This window comes from Salmo salar, chromosome ssa09 (assembly GCF_905237065.1).
Source record: "Salmo salar chromosome ssa09, Ssal_v3.1, whole genome shotgun sequence".
NCBI classification, from domain to species: Eukaryota; Metazoa; Chordata; class Actinopteri; order Salmoniformes; family Salmonidae; genus Salmo; species Salmo salar.
In genome coordinates this window covers 144,578,835-144,602,761 of record NC_059450.1, presented here as the reverse complement: position 1 = coordinate 144,602,761, position 23,927 = coordinate 144,578,835, and the positions used below count along the sequence as shown (strand labels likewise).

The 23,927-nt window shown below is 44.7% G+C and overlaps 1 protein-coding gene across 1 annotated transcript in view; it reads right to left on the bottom strand.

The window, feature by feature from the left end:
- The window catches only part of LOC106613194 (roundabout homolog 1), a 333,867-nt gene that overhangs the window by 12,209 nt on the left and 297,731 nt on the right, over positions 1–23,927 (bottom strand). Inside the window, exons 21-27 of the mRNA XM_014215221.2 lie at positions 16,057–16,211; positions 9,698–10,102; positions 8,739–8,855; positions 5,951–6,095; positions 5,241–5,501; positions 4,126–4,601; positions 3,223–3,387 (exon numbers count right to left, since the gene is read on the bottom strand). Coding sequence (XP_014070696.2) covers positions 3,223–3,387; positions 4,126–4,601; positions 5,241–5,501; positions 5,951–6,095; positions 8,739–8,855; positions 9,698–10,102; positions 16,057–16,211 — 1,724 coding nt within the window. The remainder of the gene's footprint in view (positions 1–3,222; positions 3,388–4,125; positions 4,602–5,240; positions 5,502–5,950; positions 6,096–8,738; positions 8,856–9,697; positions 10,103–16,056; positions 16,212–23,927) is intronic.

Here is a 23,927-nt window from a genome sequence, read left to right as displayed (position 1 = left end):
CTACCCTATCATCTCTCTCCCTCCCCTATCACCTCTCTCCTACCCTATCATCTCTCCCTACCCTATCACCTCTCTCCTACCCTATCATCTCTCTCCCTCCCCTATCACCTCTCTCCTACCCTATCATCTCTCTCCCTCCCCTATCGTCTCTCTCCTACCCTATCACCTCTCTCCCTCCCCTATCACCTCTCTCCCTCCCCTATCACCTCTCTCCTACCCTATCATCTCTCTCCTACCCTATCACCTCTCTCCCTCCCCTATCATCTCTCTCCTACCCTATCATCTCTCTCCCTCCCCTATCACCTCTCTCCCTCCCCTATCACCTCTCTCCTACCCTATCACCTCTCTCCCTCCCCTATCACCTCTCTCCCTCCCCTATCACCTCTCTCCCTCCCTATCATCTCTCTCCCTCCCCTATCACCTCTCTCCTCCCCTATCATCTCTCTCCTACCCTATCGCCTCTCTCCCTCCCCTATCACCTCTCTCCTACCCTATCGTCTCTCTCCCTCCCCTATCATCTCTCTCCCTACCCTATCACCTCTCTCCATAACCTATCACCTCTCTCCCTCCCCTATCACCTCTCTCCTACCCTATCATCTCTCTCCCTACCCTATCACCTCTCTCCTACCCTATCATCTCTCTCCCTCCCCTATCACCTCTCTCCTACCCTATCATCTCTCTCCCTCCCCTATCGTCTCTCTCCTACCCTATCACCTCTCTCCCTCCCCTATCACCTCTCTCCCTCCCCTATCACCTCTCTCCTACCCTATCATCTCTCTCCTACCCTATCACCTCTCTCCCTCCCCTATCATCTCTCTCCTACCCTATCATCTCTCTCCCTCCCCTATCACCTCTCTCCCTCCCCTATCACCTCTCTCCCTACCCTATCACCTCTCTCCCTCCCCTATCACCTCTCTCCCTCCCCTATCACCTCTCTCCCTCCCTATCATCTCTCTCCCTCCCCTATCACCTCTCTCCTCCCCTATCATCTCTCTCCTACCCTATCGCCTCTCTCCCTCCCCTATCACCTCTCTCCTACCCTATCGTCTCTCTCCCTCCCCTATCATCTCTCTCCTACCCTATCACCTCTCTCCATAACCTATCACCTCTCTCCCTCCCCTATCACCTCCCTCCTACCCTATCATCTCTCTCCTCCCTATCACCTCTCCATCACTCACCCAGCCCCCCACTGCAGATGGAATACAATCAGCGACCAGACCAGGCTGGGGCTGGACAACTGTCTGTCTCCTCTTCTCCTCACTCCTCTCAGACACACATAGGGAACAAAGAGGGGGAGTGATGGAGGAGGGAGGGAGGAGAGATGGAGGGAGCTGGAAGAGAGCAGAGTGAGGGATGGAGAGATTACTTCAAAGGGAGGGGATGGGGTGGAAGGCAGGATGAAGGGATGAAGGGAGGAGGGGGTAGGATTTGGTGCAGTGATAGCTGGTCTGGCTCAGAGTGGGGCTGGATATTAAATCTCCCTGTCAAGTGCTTCCAACACACAAGGACACCTCACAGTAAGAGGAGAGCCAGCTCCACACACACACACACACACACACACACACACACACACACACACACACACACACACACACACACACACACACACACACACACTCCCAGAGGAAACAGAACTAAAACTAACACATAGGCCACAAATAAAGCTACAATAACTACCCTTAAAATTGACATCCTTCACTTTGACAAGGATAAGCATATTCCTGGTGCGGTGCGTTGTTACTCTGTAGTTGGCCCCTGCTTTGTTTATTCCTGGCTTCTGGAGTGGAGGCCAGGGGGCCACTTCAATAAGAGCCAGAGCACCTGGGGTAATTTCATTAGTGGCTGGCTGGAGTGGAAGACATCCCAGTTTCAGCAGCAGCAGAACGGGCTGGAGCTGGACAGTAGTCCCCTGAGACAGACCCCCTCCATACCCCTACCATCTACCCCAGGCTGTTCTGCTCAGCACCACCACAGATTGGAAGTGATGCCACACGCACAAGGGGAAGATGATTAAAAGCTCTGACTTATGACCCACTCACACTCAGTCCTGGACACCGTCTCAGGCAGGCACCATGCCATACATCACATGGGTGGGGCTGGGTAGTGAGGTATGACAGTATTAGGGGACTAGAATACAGATGGGTCCATGGTACAACTCCAGTCCTCATTATGAGGTATGACAGTATTAGGGGACTAGATTACAGATGGATCCATGGTACAACAACAGTCCTCATTATGAATTATTACAGTATTAGGGGACTAGATTACAGATGGATCCATGGTACAACTCCAGTCCTCATTATGATGTATTACAGTATTAGGGGACTAGAATACAGATGGATCCATGGTACAACTCCAGTCCTCATTATGAGTTATTACAGTATTAGGGGACTAGATTACAGATGGATCCATGGTACAACTCCAGTCCTCATTATGAGTTATTACAGTATTAGGGGACTAGAATACAGATGGATCCATGGTACAACTCCAGTCCTCATTATGAGTTATTACAGTATTAGGGGACTAGAATACAGATGGATCCATGGTACAACTCCAGTCCTCATTATGAGGTATTACAGTATTAGGGGACTAGAATACAGATGGATCCATGGTACAACTCCAGTCCTCATTATGAGTTATTACAGTATTAGGGGACTAGAATACAGATGGATCCATGGTACAACTCCAGTCCTCATTATGAGTTATTACAGTATTAGGGGACTAGAATACAGATGGATCCATGGTACAACTCCAGTCCTCATTATGATGTATTACAGTATTAGGGGACTAGATTACAGATGGATCCATGGTACAACTCCAGTCCTCATTATGAGTTATTACAGTATTAGGGGACTAGAATACAGATGGATCCATGGTACAACTCCAGTCCTCATTATGAGTTATTACAGTATTAGGGGACTAGAATACAGATGGATCCATGGTACACCTCCAGTCCTCATTATGAGTTATTACAGTATTAGGGGACTAGAATACAGATGGATCCATGGTACAACTCCAGTCCTCATTATGAGTTATTACAGTATTAGGGGACTAGAATACAGATGGATCCATGGTACAACTCCAGTCCTCATTATGAGTTATTACAGTATTAGGGGACTAGAATACAGATGGATCCATTGTACAACTCTAGTCCTCATTATGATGTTCCACCTCGTACAGTACTTTAGTGATGAATGAGCAGAGTGTGGTTCTGTACTATACCTTCAGGGTAGGCCTCTCGTCGCTGGAGCCCTGGGTGGCCCGCTGCAGGGTGCTGTTTCTGCTTCTTAGGAGGCCTCTTCTGCATGTTGGCCGTGCTCATGTTGCTGTCTGTGGACAGGGGGCTGCCAGGACGGTGACCTGAAGGGGTCATTTGATACTTTCGTCCTGAAGGAAAATACACATTTGGTAAGGTGCATGAAACCATGAAAGGTTTCCCCTCTGTCAGTGGGCTGCAGAATAAGGGATTCATAAAAGTGAACCCCCTAGAGTCGGTTGACACACCAGTGCATCAATCTAAGTTACATAAACAAAATGTCCCCATCAAAATCTGTCAATTTAAGATGGAGATATCAGCTTAAGCTGGATATATCAAATCAAATCAAATTTATTTTTATATAGCCCTTCGTACATCAGCTGATATCTCAAAGTGCTGTACAGAAACCCAGCCTAAACTAGAGATATCAGTTTAAACTGGAGATATCAGTTTAAGCTGGAGATATCAGTTTAAACTAGAGATATCAGTTTAAACTGGAGATATCAGTTTAAACTGGAGATATCAGTTTAAGCTAGAGTTATCTGTTTTGTATTGGCTGCGTCTCAATCCACCGCATCCTCCAGTGTCACACTTCCGCATCTGCGGTGAAAGGCGCAGAAAATCAGTCTTCTCACGAAAACATCTGTAGTGTCCGAACAGCGTTCAAACTATTCTGACTATTCTATGGAAAGGGGAGACTCTCACGAACACGATGGTGTTCTCCGTTTTGCTCTACGACCCCCACAAGTATCAAGTGACTCGTCTGAAGGTAACCAGTATTGGTTTTTAAAACATTATGGAAGTTTGAAGGTAGTTTTGTGCCTTCTTGATAAAGTGACAATATATTAGTGAGGAATAGATGTGCTTACCTCCGGGGCCTCCCTCCTGGCCTTGCGTGTGGTTGGTGTACTTGGCCACCTTCAGGCCTGCGTACTCTGCAGCAGACGCGACTGCCTGGGCGAAGTCAGCGTCTGTGAAGAAAGAGCCGTCTGAGGAGCTGACGGCGCTGGAGCGCCCTGACGAGGCGTTATCCTCCTCGGATGCCGAACCCCAGCCGTTGATCATGGAGCCCGTCACAGAGCTCTCCAGGTCCCCCATGCTGGAGGCTGGCGTCTGCTCCAGGCCCCGCAGCAGCAGCCTCCTGGGGTGCATCTGCTGGGGGTGATGGGGGTGGGGAAGGTGGGTGTGGTGGTGGTGCACCTTGGCCACCTCCGCGTCTGTCTCGTCCCCTTCCTCCTCCTCCTCCTCCTCCATGCCGTCTGTGTCCAGGGACAGTGGGCTGGAGATGTAGCCGTAGGTGTGTGAGGGGGAGAGGGGCCGGGGAGGGGGGCTCACTGCATGGCGTCTGAAACAGCAGGAGACATGTTCTTAATGTAGGGTATGAGAAATCAATTATATAAATCAATTATAAAATATGATTGCATTTTTTACTATTGAAATCATTACTACAGTGGGTATCACCCATTTATTGTTTTACAAAGTGGGATTAAAATATATTTAGTATCATTTTTTTGTCAACGATCTACACAAAAGATGAATGAAACGTAAATCAATAATACACCTTGAATAGATAAGTACTAAGAATATATTTTAGAAACACCTCTTTGCATGACTTTAGTGCCTTGCATGTTTTGATATATTCTTTGATATATTATGATTCAGTATATTTGATTCTGTATATGTTTCACTCTGTCATTTAGGTCTAACTGAACTCATTTATGGGGTGAATACTTATGCAACGACCATATTTTAGTTATTATTATTTTCATTTTATTTAAAATGTATAGAATGTTATTTTCACTTTAACATTATGGAGTATCTTGTGTAGATCACAGAACCCCAAAAATTACAATTAAATATATTTAATTCCCACTTTGTAACACAATAGAATGTGAAACATTCTAAGGGGGGTGAATACTTATGATACCCACTGTATATCAGCCAATCAGAGTCTATTTGAATCCATAATAACACCCCCCAGTACCTGTGCTCGTGTCCAGAGCCAACACTGTCTGCTGTGTCTTGGAGCATGGGTTGCAGCTCATCCTGGGGAGAGGGGGTGAGGGTGGCTGTGGACTGGTGGCTGTAGGACACCGCGGCGGGGGACGAGGCAGCCCCTCTGACAGGTGGAGTGGGACCCCTCTCCATCTCCTCCTCCTCCTCCTCCTCCTCCTCCTCCTCCAGCTCGTCTGGCTGCAGGTACATGCGGGAGGGGGGCAGGGAGCACTGCATGTCTGGGTCATAGCTGTCAACACAGTGAAACATGCTGATTAGTTGGATGTCACTCAACGTGACAAAAACATTCATAGCTGGAACAATATCGCTAGTACATATTCATGTTGTGCTGCTACCAAGGTAAAGGGAAAGGTTTGACATGAACCTAGCATTGATACACAATAGAACAAAAATGCCTAGGGCAAATTTGACACTCTTTCAGTAAATGGAAGGAAAGGGTCGAGGGGCAGGGAGGTGTGTGTGTGTGTGTGTGTGTGTGTGTGTGTGTGTGTGTGTGTTAGACATGTCCCACCTCTCATCCATGGACAGGGAGTACTCCTCTATGTTGTGGCAGGGAGGTGTGTGTGTGTGTGTGTGTGTGTGTGTGTGTGTGTGTGTGTGTGTGTGTGTGTGTGTGTGTGTGTGTGTGTGTGTGTGTGTGTGTGTGTGTGTGTGTGTGTGTGTGTAGACATGTCCCACCTCTCGTCCATGGACAGGGAGTACTCCTCTATGTTGTGGCAGGGAGGTGGGTTAGCAGGGGGAGGAGGTAGAAGGTCAGCCCAGTTCATTGCGCTCTGTTTGGGTGGTTTGGGCGTGCGCACTCCCTTCTTTTGACCTTGACTCCCTGCAAAAACATGAACAAAGAAGTCCTTCAGTCAGAAACACACATCCCCACTCCCACATCCTCCTCTGTCTCACAACCATCTACATTCTTGATGCACGTTAAATCAGCAGCGAAATTAATACATCGACAGCAGATAATAAAATAGGAACAAACAGGGCTAATTACAGCGCAAGATTTACACAGATAAAAAAATTATCATTTTACACGAGAGCATGTCAGCTAATGGCACCCCCTTTCTTTATGGACGTCGCAAAAATGCACCACGCACATTATCTCTCAACGTTTAATTAATGCCAGCCATGCCATCAAAAACACAGTCATTTTTCAACTAATGTTCACCATTGCCAAGAGAAAATAGAAAAACGTGAAAAAAAAGCAGGAAACATCAGAGGCCAATTAACAGCAGCCAATTAGAATGAGAAACCAATGAGCTGTGAGCTCAGCGAGCACAGAGGGCTGCTCTTTAATGAGCTGAACTTCATATACAATATCAGAATGGATCCTGGGCGTTATGGAGGCAGTGTTGCATTCCCTCTGGAATGTGTGTGTCATTAGTCCTTGTCCAGAAACAAACACTGCAGCTCTGATGAGATTATCCTCCTCTTCGCAGCAATGAAGGGGACGGTAAATGAATGTTTTTTTACTAAAAACTGTCTGAGCAACAAGGAAGAACCAAATAAAACGTCCAGTGACTAGCTCACAAGACAGAAAAACACTCATAAACAAGGTATTTCATTTTCTGTTAACAGCCCATGGGATTGAATTTTGCTCACACACACTTAAACTTCAGCACATGTATACATTTTACATTTACATTTTAGTCATTTAGCAGACGCTCTTATCCAGAGCGACTTACAGTAGTGAATGCATACATTTCATACATGTTTTTCCGTACTGGTCCCCCGTGGGAATCGAACCCACAACCCTGGCGTTGCAAACACCATGCTCTACCAACTGAGCCACACGGGCTGGAAACACAGACTGGAAACAGACTGGAAACACACACAGACTGGAAACACACACAGACTGGAAAACTGACACAGACTGGGAAACTGACAGAGACTAGGAAACTGACACTTACTGGAAAACTGACACAGACTGGGAAACTGACACAGACTGGAAACTGAAACAGACTGGAAACTGAGACAGACTGGTAAATTGACACTTACTGGAAAACTGACACAGACTGGGAAACTGACACTTACTGGGAAACTGACACAGACTGGGAAACTGACACTTACTGGAAAACTGACACAGACTGGGAAACTGACAGACTGGAAAACTGACACTGACTGGGAAACTGACACAGACTGGGAAACTGACACAGACTGGAAAACTGACACAGACTGGAAAACTGACACAGACTGGGAAACTGACACAGACTGGAAACTGACACAGACTGGGAAACTGACACAGACTGGGAAACTGACACAGACTGGAAAACTGACACAGACTGGAAACACACACAGACTGGAAACTGACACAGACTGGGAAACTGACACAGACTGGGAAACTGACACAGACTGGAAACTGACACAGACTGGAAACTGACACAGACTGGGAAACTGACACAGACTGGGAAACTGACACAGACTGGAAAACTGCACACAGACTGGAAACACACACAGACTGGAAACACACACAGACTGGAAACACACACAGACTGGAAACACACAGAATGGGAACACACAGAATGGGAACACACAGAATGGGAACACACAGAATGGGAACACACAGACTGGGAACACACAGAATGGGAACACACAGAATGGGAACACACAGAATGGGAACTGACACACAGACTGGAAACACACACAGAATGGGAACACACAGAATGGGAACACACAGACTGAGAACACACAGAATGGGAACACACAGAATGGGAACACACAGAATGGGAACACACAGAATGGGAACACACAGAATGGGAACTCACACAGACTGGAAACACACACAGAATGGGAACACACAGAATGGGAACACACAGAATGGGAACACACAGAATGGGAACACACAGAATGGGAACACACAGAATGGGAACACACAGAATGGGAACACACAGAATGGGAACACACAGAATGGGAACACACAGAATGGGAACTTAGAAAACACACAGAATGGGAACACACAGAATGGGAACACACAGAATGGGAACACACAGAATGGGAACACACAGAATGGGAACACACAGAATGGGAACACACAGAATGGGAACACACAGAATGGGAACACACAGAATGGGAACTGACACACAGACTGGAAACTGAAGCCTGATGTTTCTCATCCCATTGTTGTCATGTTTCTCTTCTCTTTCTTTATGTTCTCCATTTTCCCTCCACTGAAGGCTGCTTTTCATTTCTCTTCAAGAGACTGACATGGAAATTAATCAAAATTACCATTTTAAAGCATCATGCATTATTAGTCCCACTATGATTTATTGCTTTTGAGGAAAATAATGATTTAGAAATGGAGCTTTTGGTTGAAAGTGATTAAGTGGTTTTATAGAAATAATAATGAACTGGAAACAACAACAACAACAAGAGCGATTGACTGAACATCCAGGCAGTAAAACACCAGCCATCTGGCTGTGGATATGATAACCCCTGTCTGTCCCTGTCCCCCCCTCCTTCCCCCCTCTCTCACCGGAGGTGCTGCTGCTGCCGCGGTCAGAGCTGTTGTAGGATCCCCCTGTGTGGGGCTCGTGGGCCTGGTTATAGAGGATGGTGGAAGCCATGGGACTGTCCCCTCCTCTATAGTGGTCTGGTAGGGGAGAGGAGGAGGATGGTAAGCATGATGAAGGTGGGTCGCAGGGCAGCATACACTACATTATCGCATTAGAAAAGTACAGATAGCTTATGAAAATGAAGGACAGAAGGGGACATTATGATATCAAAAGATGCATAGAGACTGTTAGAGTTGAACTGACATAATGTAACAACACATCTAAATAATGATCTTAACCAGCGAAGTGTTTAAATGTGTGTCATACACCTCCAATAAGTTGAAATGTAATGTTAAACTGTCACAACTAACAGTCGGGTGTAATGTCATGCATTAACTGGAGGTTGTCTTCCTAATAGTGCTGAGAGAGAAGACATGCAATTTCTGTTCCATACAAGAGACCATGACCAAACTGAAAACAGTGTTACTAAAGCAGCAACTCTTTTCTGCAGGTAAGAACAAGGTGACGACAGTTTAGTTCAGTGCCTCTCAGTTCCAACAGAAATGTTTCTCTCTCCTTCAGATACCAGACACCTGGAGAAAATCCTTACACCTGTAGCTACGTGACTTTCCCCATGAAGAGCAACCCAGACTGAAAAGACAGAAAGTGACTCAGAATATAGAGCAGAGATTATATATGAACACAGAGAGGAAAGAGTAGCTAAGTAAATGCATAACAGACAATGAGAGAGAGACTGATGATGGTCTCTATCAATATGACTGAATGTGGGGCAGCAGGGAAGCGAGTGAAAAAAGTAACATTCTTCAGCAGGATGGGTCCATCCACAGAGATAAAGGGAAAGAAAGAAGGGAAGAAAGAAAGATGGAAGGCGGCTATGTTTTGACCTCCTAACCTCCACTGACTCCCACCACACACTCACCCTTGTTTAGCTTGTTCTGCTCCATGATGTTATACTGGTGAAGCTGTGAGGTCATTTCCTGTTGCTTCTGCAGCTGAACCGGGGTGGGTTTCCAGCCGTGTTTCTCGTTCATCTCCCCTCCCCCTCCTCCTCCCCCTCCTCCTCCACTCCCTCTGTCTCTATCTGTGTTGATGTTGTTGCCCAGGATAGACGACTGGATGAGCTGTGTGGTGGCGTACGGGGTGGGCTGTCCCCCTGGTCCCCCTGGCCCAACGAAGCGTCCGTCCTTCAGGTTGGGGCTGTTGAAGGTCTTCATCTCGTTGATCTTGTTGGAGAGGTCCACGTCTCCGTACACTCCTCCCTCCGGCACCATCAGGTTGGTCTGCTTGCTCTCCATCTGGTTGTTATAGTTGGCGATGCAGTCGGCTGGATAACATGGGGTGCAGGGTGCAGGGTGCAGGGTTTAGTCAAAGACCAGACTAGCTTCTATAGCTTGGTTCAGAAGAAGACGATTGCCAAGTGCATGAACTGCACAAATGGCATTGAATTCATTTGTATTCACTGGCATCACATTCCGATAAAAAATAAGATGAAAAGATTAACATTTCAGAATGACACAGAAATAAATCAGCCGAGTCATGTGTACCTTTCAACAGATCACTGTGCCTTCAGTCTAGACATATATATATATATATATATATTTCAGTGCAAACTACAGTTCATTATGTACGTCAGCTATCCCTATCTGGTTCAGTTGAGTGACTGGAGCTTTATTATACTTCCACTGTCTGTGCTCTCTGTCCTTCTGTCTCAATAATGTCTCCGTCTTATCCACAGCTCAACGTGGGTGGCGTGTCTATCCTCCCCGTCAGACGCCAGACGAGGAGGCTTTGCTCATTGAGAAGGACAGTGGAACATGTCTGTATCAGAAGGTTGGAAGGAAGCGTGCAGCAAAGAACAAAGCTCCACTGTCAGATCCAATGTTCCCTGGCTCATAAAATATTCAAATCCTCCAGCAGATCTGAGAGCAAGGCTTGCGGTAAATATCAAGGACGGCTGTAGGTGGAACAACCGAGCGCACGTGAGCCTCACATTACCAAGAACCGAGGGATATCTGAGGCACTTCAGAGGTAGATGTGGAGAAAGGGTCTCTATGTGGTAGATAAAGGGACATTAACTCGTATCCCTTGACTCTGTCACCTAGCCGCAGGGTTTAGGTTGGCCACACAAAGCAGCCAGCACCAGGCTCCTTAACGTCTTATACTGGGGATGAGTGAGAAGTGCTTTTAGCATATTACCCCTTCTCAAACAAACTCACACATTGTCAGGGAAAAGTTAAACCAATGTTAGGGAAAAGTTAAACACAGCACGGAATGAAAGGTCGGATTAGGTTTTCTCTTGTTGACTGTGATGGATAACTTTAGAAGTTGGGTATGTATTTGATGGGTACAGTGTTTCTTTGTCCTTGAGAAAGATGCTTAACCCAGTGGTAGCACAGCACTTAGTGCAACACTACATCAACACTACATCTGCTACAATAAGAGAGTGGGTAAGCCTGTTTGGGGAGACGGTTGAAGCCAACAATGTAAATGAATCAATGAGTGGGTAGGTAATACTACACTACTGTAGTATGGGCCACGTGTTCAAATGACTGTCCTGTATACCCACATCTCTTTTACTTTAGCTCAACCTCTAAGCCTACTGATGTCAAAGGGAGGTTCAGAGCTGGGGTCAGGTCCAAGGCTTGTAGTTAAGTCCTACCTATGTGTGTGTAAACTCAAATCCCTTGTCCCCACCCTGCACCAAGAGCCATACCTCTCCCCCCTCTGACAGCTGTTGGTCCTTTATCTCTGTACAGTGTGAAAACTTTGCTCTTTTGATTGTGTGTGTGTGTGTGTGTGTGTGTGTGTGTGTGTGTGTGTGTGTGTGTGTGTGTGTGTGTGTGTGTGTGTGTGTGTGTGTGTGTGTGTGTGTGTGTGTGTGTGTGTGTGTGTGTGTGTGTGTGTGTGTGTGTGCGTGTGTGTCCATCGGACTTCAGAGCCAAACTCACTCCGTATTGTTTATAGAAAGAACTGCTGACTGAGAGGCCAGCTGGAGGTATACCATATCTCCCTCTCTGTCTCCATCACTGTCCATCATCTCTTCTGCTCTCTTTACTTTTCTCCCCACTCCCTCGCTCTTTCTCTCTTCCTTTATCTCTGTGTATGCTACTTATCCTCCCCCATCGTTCTTTTTCCTCCTCTGTTCCCTTTCTTTCTATGCACTCTTCCAGGTACCCCCCTCTCTCTCTCTCTCCATCTCTCCATCCAGTGTTGGCTGCAGTCTGTAGTCCTGCCCTGACCTCAACCATTGCTCCACATTTCTTAAATAACTGAGCACTTAGTGGGAATGACATTATTGGCTATAACAACAGTATGGAAATTAGCAGAGCAATTCGATTTGCAGCAGAGTAAACCAATAAGGACCTTCCAGCGCACTCCTTTTATTTCCTGCCTAAAACAACCCTGCTTTAACCTGAAATAAATCAAGCACACACACTACTCCTACTCCTAAGCCACATATCCCAGGTTTTTCTTCTAGAGACCTCTCAAGGAGAGAAGTATAGAGAGACTCCAGGGAGCTAACCCAGATATGGGATTTCACTTCTTTCTGTTTTCTACCAAGTAGATCCGCTTGTTTTTATGATTCTTATCTATGCTTTGTTTTGAGAGCAGGTGCGTGAGTTATGCACCCTGGAAATCTGAGGAGGCACAAAGTCTGTGAGAATGTCTGGGTGGTGGTCCTAACGGGGGCTAGGCCACCTGACCCTGAAATATGTTTATTTTTCTGCATATCTAAGCATACCTCTTGAGCTGTCTGTATCCTCCAGGTAGTTCTTTTTTTGGAAAATTATTATTAAATATGCTTCTCTTTATCTCTGCTAGAATCTGGGTAAAATATTTTTCAATATATTTAGTTATTGCTTGCTTTTCTGAAGTCTGCCAATCTTGGTATGAGATTGGGAACCTATCTGGGCTAGCTAAAGCCAACTTTTAACAATTCTAAGTGGCTAGTAGTATTACAAAGAAAAAGCTAACACAAAACAAATGAATAATGATATATACACTACCAGTCAAAAGTTTGGACACACCTACTCATTCAAGGGTTTTTATTTATTTGTAATATGTTCTACATTGTAGAATAATAGTGAAGACATCAACACTATGAAATAACAAACATGGAATCATGTAGTAACCCAAAAATATAGTCGATTTTTCAAAGTAGCCACCGTTTGCCTTGATGACAGCTTTGCAGTCTTGACATTCTCTCAACCAGCATCACCTGGAGTGCTTTTCCAACGGTCTTGAAGGAGTTCCCACATATGCTGAGCACTTGTTGGCTGCTTTTCCTTCACTCTGCGGTCCAACTCATCCCAAACCATCTCAATTGGGTTCAGGTTGGGTGATTGTGAAGGCCAGGTCATCTGATGCAGAATTCCATCATTCTCCTTCTTGGTCAAATAGCAATTACACAGCCTGGAGGTGTGCTGGGTCATTGTCCGGTTGAAAAACAAATTATAGTCCCACTAAGTGCAAACCAGATTGGATGACGTACAGTGAGGGAAAAAAGTACTTGATCCCCTGCTGATTTTGTACGTTTGCCCACTGACAAAGAAATGAACGATCAGTCTATAATTTTAATGGTAGGTTTATTTGAACAGTGAGAGACAGAATAACAACAACAAAATATCCAGAAAAACGCATGTAAAATATGTTATAAATTGATTTGCATTTTAATGAGGGAAATAATTCTTGACCCCCTCTCAATCAGAAAGATTTCTGGCTCCCAGGTGTCTTTTATACAGGTAACGAGCTGAGATTACTCTTAAAGGGAGTGCTCCTAACCTCAGAATGTTACCTGTATAAAAGACACCTGTCCACAGAAGCAATCAATCAATCAGATTCCAAACTCTCCACCATGGCCAAGACCAAAGAGCTCTCCAAGGATGTCAGGGACAAGATTGTAGACCTACACAAGGCTGGAACGGGCTACAAGACCATTGCCAAGCAGCTTGGTGAGAAGGTGACAACAGTTGGTGCGATTATTCGCAAATGGAAGAAACACAAAAGAACTGTCATTCTCCCTTGGCCTGGGGCTCCATGCAAGATCTCACCTCGTGGAGTTGCAATGATCATGAGAACGGTGAGGAATCAGCCCAGAACTACACGGGAGGATCTTGTCAATGATCTCAAGGCAGCTGGGACCATAGTCACCAAGAAAACAATTGGTAACACACTACGCCGTGAAGGACTGAAATCCTGCAGCGCCCGCAAGGTCCCCCTGCTCAAGAAAGCACATATACATGCCCGTCTGAAGTTTTCCAATGAACATCTAAATGATTCAGAGGACAATTGGGTGAAAGTGTTGTGGTCAGATGAGACCAAAATGGAGCTCTTTGGCATCAACTCAACTCGCCGTGTTTGGAGGAGGAGGAATGCTGCCTATAACACCATCCCCACCATCAAACATGGAGGTGAAAACATTATGCTTTGGGGGTGTTTTTCTGCTAAGGGGACAGGACAACTTCACCGTATCAAAGGGACGATAGACGGGGCCACATGCCGTAAAATCTTGGGTGAGAAGATCCTTCCCTCAGCCAGGGCATTGAAAATGGGTTGTGGATGACAATGACCCAAAACACACGGCCAAGGCAACAAAGGAGTGGCTCAAGAAGAAGCACATTAAGGTCCTGGAGTGGCCTAGCCAGTCTCCAGGCCTTAATCCCATAGAACATTTGTGGAGGGAGCTGAAGATTCGAGTTGCCAAACGTCAGCCTCGAAACCTTAATGACTTGGAGAAGATCTGCAAAGAGGAGTGGGACAAAATCCCTCCTGAGATGTGTGCAAACCTGGTGGCCAACTACAAGAAACGTCTGACCTCTGTGATTGCCAACAAGGGTTTTGCCACCAAGTACTAAGTCATGTTTTGCAGAGGGGTCAAATACTTATTTCCCTCATTAAAATGCAAATCATTTAATAACATTTCTGACATGCGTTTTTCTGGATTTTTTTGTTGTTATTCTGTCTCTCACTGTTCAAATAAACCTACCATTAAAATTATAGACTGATCATTTCTTTGTCAGTGGGAAAACGTACAAAATCAGCAGGGGATCAAATACTTTTTCCCCTCACTGTATCGCCACAGAATGCTGTGGCGGCCATGCTGGTTAAGTGTGACTTGAATTTGAAATAGATCACAGACAGTGTCACCAGCAAAGCACCCCCACACCCCCACACCTCCTCCTCCATGCTGAGATCACCTACTCTGCGTCTCACAAAGAAACGACGGTTGGAACCAAAAATCTCAAATTTGGACTCCAGACCAAAGGACAGATTTCCACTGGTCTAATGTCCATTGCTTGTGTTTCTTGACCCAAACAAGTCTGTTCTTCTTACTGGTGTCTTTTGGTAGTGTTTTTTTGCAGAAATTTGACCATGAAGGCCTGATTCACGCTGTCTCCTCTGAACAGTTGATGAGATGTGTCTGTTACTTGAACTCTGTGAAGCATTTATTTGGGCTGCAATTTCTGAGGTTGGTACCCCTAATGAACTTATCCTCTGCAGCAGAGGTAACTCTGGGTTTTCCAATCCTGTGGTGGTCCACATGAGAGCCAGTTTCATCATAGCGCTCAATGGTTTCTGCGACAGCACTTAAAGAAACTTTCAAAGTTCTTGAAGTTTTCCGGATTGACTGACCTTCATGTCTTAAAGTAATGATGGACTGTTGTTTCTCTTTTCTTATTTGAGCTGTTCTTGATATAATATGGACTTGGTCTTTTACCAAATAGGGCTATCTTCTGTATAACACCCGTACCTTGTCACAACACAACTGATTGGCTCAAACGCATTAATAAGGAAATAAATTGCACAAATTAACTTTTAACAAGACACACCTGTTAAATGAAATGCATTCCAGGTGACTACCTCATGAAGCTGGTTGAGAGAATGCCAAGAGTGTGCAAAGCTGTCATCAAGGCAAAGGGTGGCTACTTCGAAGAGTTTCAAATTTAAAATGTATTTTGATTTGTTTAACACTTTTTTGGTTATTGCATGATTCCATATGTGTTATTCATAGTTTGATGTCTTCACTATTATTCTACAATGTAGAAAATAGTAAAAATAAAGAAAAACCCTCGAATGAGTAAGTGTGTCCAAACTTTTGACTGGTACTGCATATATATGTGTGTTATTATTATTACTATAAAAACATTTTAACAGGACAAATCTGAGGGGGCACGTGCCCCTATGCCCCCTATGGGCATGATGCCTCAGAGTTATTTTGATAACTGTTTTAGTACAGTTTATGTTTGGGTGAGTTGTTCCAGCGCGTTGCGTACTCACCTGGGCGGCTGTATGTAGCCAGGTTGCTGTCACTGTTGCCCTGTCCTGCGGTGCAGCAGTTCATGCTACAGTCGTTGTGATTGGAGCAGGAGTTGGGCCAGGTATCAGCCAACCAGGGCTGGGTAGCAGACTCCCCAATGTTCAGCAAACCAGGCCTGGAAGGATGGGGCACAAAACAGTCAACACTGACTAACAATGGAACATGCTGCACCACTGTAACACAGGTTTTATGCAGATCGATGGGGATTCAGTCAATACTAAATTATTATTTTGAAATTGTCACAATTCCCTATGGCTAGGTCCTAGGCTGTTGTTTTAGAGAAAATATCACTCCCTCTCCTTCCCTCTCTCTCTCTCTCTCTCTCTCTCACCTTTCTCTCCCTGCTCCATTGGCCTTGGATGCGTATTAGAGGAAAGCTCAGCTAAATAGATTATGTGCGCTTGACTTGTCCATGGCCAATGACAATGTTTCACTGAGCCCTCGTGAGCATTAGCGATCCGCTCGGATTAGAAAGCCAGATAGAATTCACTCCCGGCATGCACCACAAACGCTCCGCCAGTAGATTCCATGGTGTCACAGAACATCTTTATCATCCTTTTAAAGTTTAGTATAAATACACAACTACACTCAAGGACTGAAAGTACTAAACGGAACTGAGATCAAAGGAGGTCATGGACATCTCAACTTTCCAACTACGTGCTTCAGAAGAGGAGTACAGTAGGATATCCATCTCCTGTCCTGGTTTCTATCTCCTTTACACCGTCTGAACAGACTACAGCTCTCTACTGTCTGAACAGACTACCATCTCTCTGCTGTCTAAACAGACTACCATCTCTCTACTGTCTGAACAGACTACCATCTCTCTACTGTCTAAACAGACTACCATCTCTCTGCTGTCTAAACAGACTACCATCTCTCTGCTGTCTGAACAGACTACCATCTCTCTGCTGTCTGAACAGACTACCATCTCTCTACTGTCTGAACAGACTACCATCTCTCTGCTGTCTGAACAGACTACCATCTCTCTAAACAGACTACCATCTCTCTGCTGTCTGAACAGACTACCATCTCTCTGCTGTCTGAACAGACTACCATCTCTCTACTGTCTGAACAGACTACCATCTCTCTGCTGTCTGAACAGACTACCATCTCTCTACTGTCTGAACAGACTACCATCTCTCTACTGTCTGAACAGACTACCATCTCTCTACTGTCTGAACAGACTACCATCTCTCTGCTGTCTAAACAGACTACCATTTCTCTGCTGTCTAAACAGACTACCATCTCTCTAAACAGACTACCAGCTCTCTGCTGTCTGAACAGACTACCATCTCTCTGCTGTCTGAACAGACTACCATCTCTCTACTGTCTGAACAGACTACCATCTCTCTACTGTCTGAACAGACTACCATCTCTCTGCTGTCTGAACAGACTACCATCTCTCTGCTGTCTGAACAGACTACCATCTCTCTAAACAGACTACCATCTCTCTGCTGTCTGAACAGACTACCATCTCTCTGCTGTCTGAACAGACTACCATCTCTCTACTGTCTGAACAGACTACCATCTCTCTGCTGTCTGAACAGACTACCATCTCTCTACTGTCTGAACAGACTACCATCTCTCTACTGTCTGAACAGACTACCATCTCTCTACTGTCTGAACAGACTACCATCTCTCTGCTGTCTAAACAGACTACCATCTCTCTGCTGTCTGAACAGACTACCATCTCTCTAAACAGACTACCAGCTCTCTGCTGTCTGAACAGACTACCATCTCCCTGCTGTCTGAACAGACTACCATCTCTCTACTGTCTGAACAGACTACCATCTCTCTACTGTCTGAACAGACTACCATCTCTCTACTGTCTGAACAGACTACCATCTCTCTAAACAGACTACCATCTCTCTACTGTCTGAACAGACTACCATCTCTCTGCTGTCTAAACAGACTACCATCTCTCTAAACAGACTACCATCTCTCTGCTGTCTGAACAGACTACCATCTCTCTACTGTCTGAACAGACTACCATCTCTCTACTGTCTGAACAGACTACCATCTCTCTGCTGTCTGAACAGACTACCATCTCTCTGCTGTCTGAACAGACTACCATCTCTCTGCTGTCTGAACAGACTACCATCTCTCTGCTGTCTGAACAGACTACCAGCTCTCTGCTGTCTGAACAGACTACCATCTCTCTAAACAGACTACCATCTCTCTAAACAGACTACCATCTCTCTGCTGTCTGAACAGACTACCATCTCTCTAAACAGACTACCATCTCTCTGCTGTCTGAACAGACTACCATCTCTCTAAACAGACTACCATCTCTCTGCTGTCTGAACAGACTACCATCTCTCTGCTGTCTAAACAGACTACAATCTCTCTACTGTCTAAACAGACTACCATCTCTCTAAACAGACTACCATCTCTCTGCTGTCTGAACAGACTACCATCTCTCTACTGTCTGAACAGACTACCATCTCTCTACTGTCTGAACAGACTACCATCTCTCTAAACAGACTACCAGCTCTCTGCTGTCTGAACAGACTACCATCTCTCTACTGTCTGAACAGACTACCATCTCTCTAAACAGACTACCATCTCTCTACTGTCTGAACAGACTACCATCTCTCTACTGTCTGAACAGACTACCATCTCTCTGCTGTCTGAACAGACTACCATCTCTCTGCTGTCTGAACAGACTACCATCTCTCTGCTGTCTGAACAGACTACCATCTCTCTACTGTCTGAACAGACTACCATCTCTCTAAACAGACTACCATCTCTCTACTGTCTGAACAGACTACCATCTCTCTGCTGTCTGAACAGACTACCATCTCTCTACTGTCTGAACAGACTACCATCTCTCTACTGTCTGAACAGACTACCATCTCTCTGCTGTCTGAACAGACTACCATCTCTCTACTGTCTGAACAGACTACCATCTCTCTACTGTCTGAACAGACTACCATCTCTCTAAACAGACTACCATCTCTCTGCTGTCTGAACAGACTACCATCTCTCTGCTGTCTGAACAGACTACCATCTCTCTAAACAGACTACCATCTCTCTGCTGTCTGAACAGACTACCATCTCTCTGCTGTCTGAACAGACTACCATCTCTCTAAACAGACTACCATCTCTCTACTGTCTGAACAGACTACCATCTCTCTGCTGTCTGAACAGACTACCATCTCTCTACTGTCTGAACAGACTACCATCTCTCTACTGTCTGAACAGACTACCATCTCTCTACTGTCTGAACAGACTACAATCTCTCTACTGTCTGAACAGACTACCATCTCTCTGCTGTCTAAACAGACTACCATCTCTCTGCTGTCTGAACAGACTACCATCTCTCTACTGTCTGAACAGACTACCATCTCTCTACTGTCTGAACAGACTACCATCTCTCTACTGTCTGAACAGACTACCATCTCTCTGCTGTCTAAACAGACTACCATTTCTCTGCTGTCTAAACAGACTACCATCTCTCTAAACAGACTACCAGCTCTCTGCTGTCTAAACAGACTACCATCTCTCTGCTGTCTGAACAGACTACCATCTCTCTACTGTCTGAACAGACTACCATCTCTCTACTGTCTGAACAGACTACCATCTCTCTACTGTCTGAACAGACTACCATCTCTCTGCTGTCTAAACAGACTACCATCTCTCTGCTGTCTGAACAGACTACCATCTCTCTACTGTCTGAACAGACTACCATCTCTCTACTGTCTGAACAGACTACCATCTCTCTACTGTCTGAACAGACTACCATCTCTCTGCTGTCTAAACAGACTACCATTTCTCTGCTGTCTAAACAGACTACCATCTCTCTAAACAGACTACCAGCTCTCTGCTGTCTGAACAGACTACCATCTCTCTGCTGTCTGAACAGACTACCATCTCTCTACTGTCTGAACAGACTACCATCTCTTTACTGTCTGAACAGACTACCATCTCTCTACTGTCTGAACAGACTACCATCTCTCTGCTGTCTGAACAGACTACCATCTCTCTACTGTCTGAACATACTACCATCTCTCTAAACAGACTACCATCTCTCTACTGTCTGAACAGACTACCATCTCTCTACTGTCTGAACAGACTACCATCTCTCTGCTGTCTGAACAGACTACCATCTCTCTGCTGTCTGAACAGACTACCATCTCTCTGCTGTCTGAACAGACTACCATCTCTCTGCTGTCTGAACAGACTACCATCTCTCTGCTGTCTGAACAGACTACCATCTCTCTAAACAGACTACCATCTCTCTGCTGTCTGAACAGACTACCATCTCTCTAAACAGACTACCATCTCTCTGCTGTCTGAACAGACTACCATCTCTCTAAACAGACTACCATCTCTCTGCTGTCTGAACAGACTACCATCTCTCTACTGTCTGAACAGACTACCATCTCTCTGCTGTCTGAACAGACTACCATCTCTCTACTGTCTGAACAGACTACCATCTCTCTGCTGTCTGAACAGACTACCATCTCTCTAAACAGACTACCATCTCTCTACTGTCTGAACAGACTACCATCTCTCTGCTGTCTAAACAGACTACCATCTCCCTGCTGTCTGAACAGACTACCATCTCTCTGCTGTCTGAACAGACTACCATCTCTCTGCTGTCTGAACAGACTACCATCTCTCTAAACAGACTACCATCTCTCTACTGTCTGAACAGACTACCATCTCTCTACTGTCTGAACAGACTACCATCTCTCTACTGTCTGAACAGACTACCATCTCTCTGCTGTCTAAACAGACTACCATTTCTCTGCTGTCTAAACAGACTACCATCTCTCTAAACAGACTACCAGCTCTCTGCTGTCTAAACAGACTACCATCTCTCTGCTGTCTGAACAGACTACCATCTCTCTACTGTCTGAACAGACTACCATCTCTCTAAACAGACTACCATCTCTCTGCTGTCTGAACAGACTACCATCTCTCTGCTGTCTGAACAGACTACCATCTCTCTGCTGTCTGAACAGACTACCATCTCTCTACTGTCTGAACAGACTACCATCTCTCTACTGTCTGAACAGACTACCATCTCTCTACTGTCTGAACAGACTACAATCTCTCTACTCTCTGAACAGACTACCATCTCTCTGCTGTCTAAACAGACTACCATCTCTCTGCTGTCTGAACAGACTACCATCTCTCTGCTGTCTAAACAGACTACCATTTCTCTGCTGTCTAAACAGACTACCATCTCTCTAAACAGACTACCAGCTCTCTGCTGTCTAAACAGACTACCATCTCTCTGCTGTCTGAACAGACTACCATCTCTCTACTGTCTGAACAGACTACCATCTCTCTACTGTCTGAACAGACTACCATCTCTCTACTGTCTGAACAGACTACCATCTCTCTACTGTCTGAACAGACTACCATCTCTCTGCTGTCTGAACAGACTACCATCTCTCTACTGTCTGAACATACTACCATCTCTCTAAACAGACTACCATCTCTCTACTGTCTGAACAGACTACCATCTCTCTGCTGTCTAAACAGACTACCATCTCTCTAAACAGACTACCAGCTCTCTGCTGTCTGAACAGACTACCATCTCTCTACTGTCTGAACAGACTACCATCTCTCTAAACAGACTACCATCTCTCTACTGTCTGAAAAGACTACCATCTCTCTAAACAGACTACCATCTCTCTACTGTCTGAACAGACTACCATCTCTCTACTGTCTGAACAGACTACCATCTCTCTGCTTTCTGAACAGACTACCATCTCTCTGCTGTCTGAACAGACTACCATCTCTCTGCTGTCTGAACAGACTACCAGCTCTCTGCTCGTTAGGGCTGTCCCTGACAAAAAAAATCTTTGTCAACCGAAAGCCGTCTCTTCTTTCGACCAATCGATTGCTTAACATTTTTAAACGTGTCATTTTCCATATATAGACACACCCTATGTGTTTTAATAAAATTAACTATATGCATTGAGCTTGTCTGATGCTTTAAGCTTACGGTTTGATGCCTCAAGAGGGCACCAGAGATGTAGATAACAAGAAGAAAAAAAAAACATAACGAGACCCAACTATTCTCCTCCCACTCCGGCTGGCTTTCACAGATTCTGCCAAATAAAATACAATTTTATTGGTCACATACATATGGTTAGCAGATGTTATTGCGAGTGTAGCAAAATGCTTGTGCTTCTAGTTCTGACAGTGCAGTAATATCTAACAAGTAATCTAACAATTCCACAACATCTCCCTAATACACACAAATCTAATGGGATGGAATAAGAATATGTACATATAAATATATGGATGAGCGATATCCGAGCGGCATAGGCAAGATGCAATAGATGGTATAAGTTACTTCCATTACTCATATGGGATGAGTAATGGAAGATAGGTAAACATTATTAAAGTGGCATTTTAAAAGTGACTAGTGATCTATTTATTAAAATAGCCAATGATTTCAAGTCTGTATGTAGGCAGCAGCCTCTCTGTGTTAGTGACGGCTGTTTAACAGTCTGATGGCCTTGAAATAGAAGCAATTTTTCAGTCTCTCCATTTCTACCGATCTGCGTGCCAGGTATAGTCTTCGCATGCAAATTTTCATGAAGCAGTTTAATATAATTTAGAATAACGTCTTCATATCTCAAAATTACTGTCATGTGGTTAATAAATATTATATGTAAATGAAAATGACACAAACCTTAAAAGTATCTTCTATTGCAAACTATATAAAATCATTGCAGCCTGCACCGCAGGTAGAAAATATCCTGATAAAAATAAATTTCCTATGAATCATATTGGCTACACATGGCCTGTCTGCAACGAACTTTAAACATTATATCAACTTTGGGTCCAGCCCAAAGATTGTGAAAGCAAACTGGCAACATTGTATAAATTATTCTGGGCACTCAGAGTTTCCCTGTCAGTGAGCTTGGGACAGACACAGCTGTAGGCTATTTGCTCGCAAGGGATAAGAAGCAGTGCTTGACTTGGGCAGGAGTTCACCGGAGCTGAGTACCAGCACCTCAAATGTTCTACTGCTTGGGCTCCTGTTCTTCTCATAGAATATTAGCTCAAAAGTATTGTGGAGCTCCTGCACCTAAACATAAACAGTACCAGCACCCAAAATGAGTCCCGGAACATATTTCAGTTCAAACCAAGATAAGAAGCCTATTTAATGTCATTTCCACCAGATCAGAGGAAGAGGATTGTAATTCTCAATTTATGTATAAATAGACTTTGTTTGCTTGCTGTTTGAGGTGAAGAAAACATTACTTTGAGAAGCTCCACAGGTCATTAGTGGTGGTGCATTAAGCCAATCAGAAATACTAACAGATCCCCAAATGAGCACATTAATATGCCTTCTTGCGCGCAGGCCTGGTAATCTTTAGGCCTACTTCTATGTATAATCAGGCCTGGTAATCTTTAGGCCTACTTCTATGTATAATCAGGCCTGGTAATCTTTAGGCCTACTTCTATGCGTGCATGACTGTACTCAACATTGACAGGAGCTCTCCAAACAAAAGACAATGACTAAATTGACAGAACTCGGATATGGAATTAAATAAACCACAACTTTTTTCTCACAATTGTAGCATAGGTTGTGCACTCTGCAAACAATGTGTCCACTCAGACAATGAGAACAGGAAGACTGGAATAATAATATTGAACGCATTAAAAGAAACAACCGTAACCAAAGTAACAAACATTGTAGATTAGAAATGATAGGAATTAACAGTAAATGTACTACTGGTGATATATGTAATGGAGAATTGATAGACATTAACAATCAATGCAAACAATTCACACAATGAAGTTATGAAAACAATGAATGTGGACAAATTGGCGGGAGAGAGCACATTCTGGAGAGAGA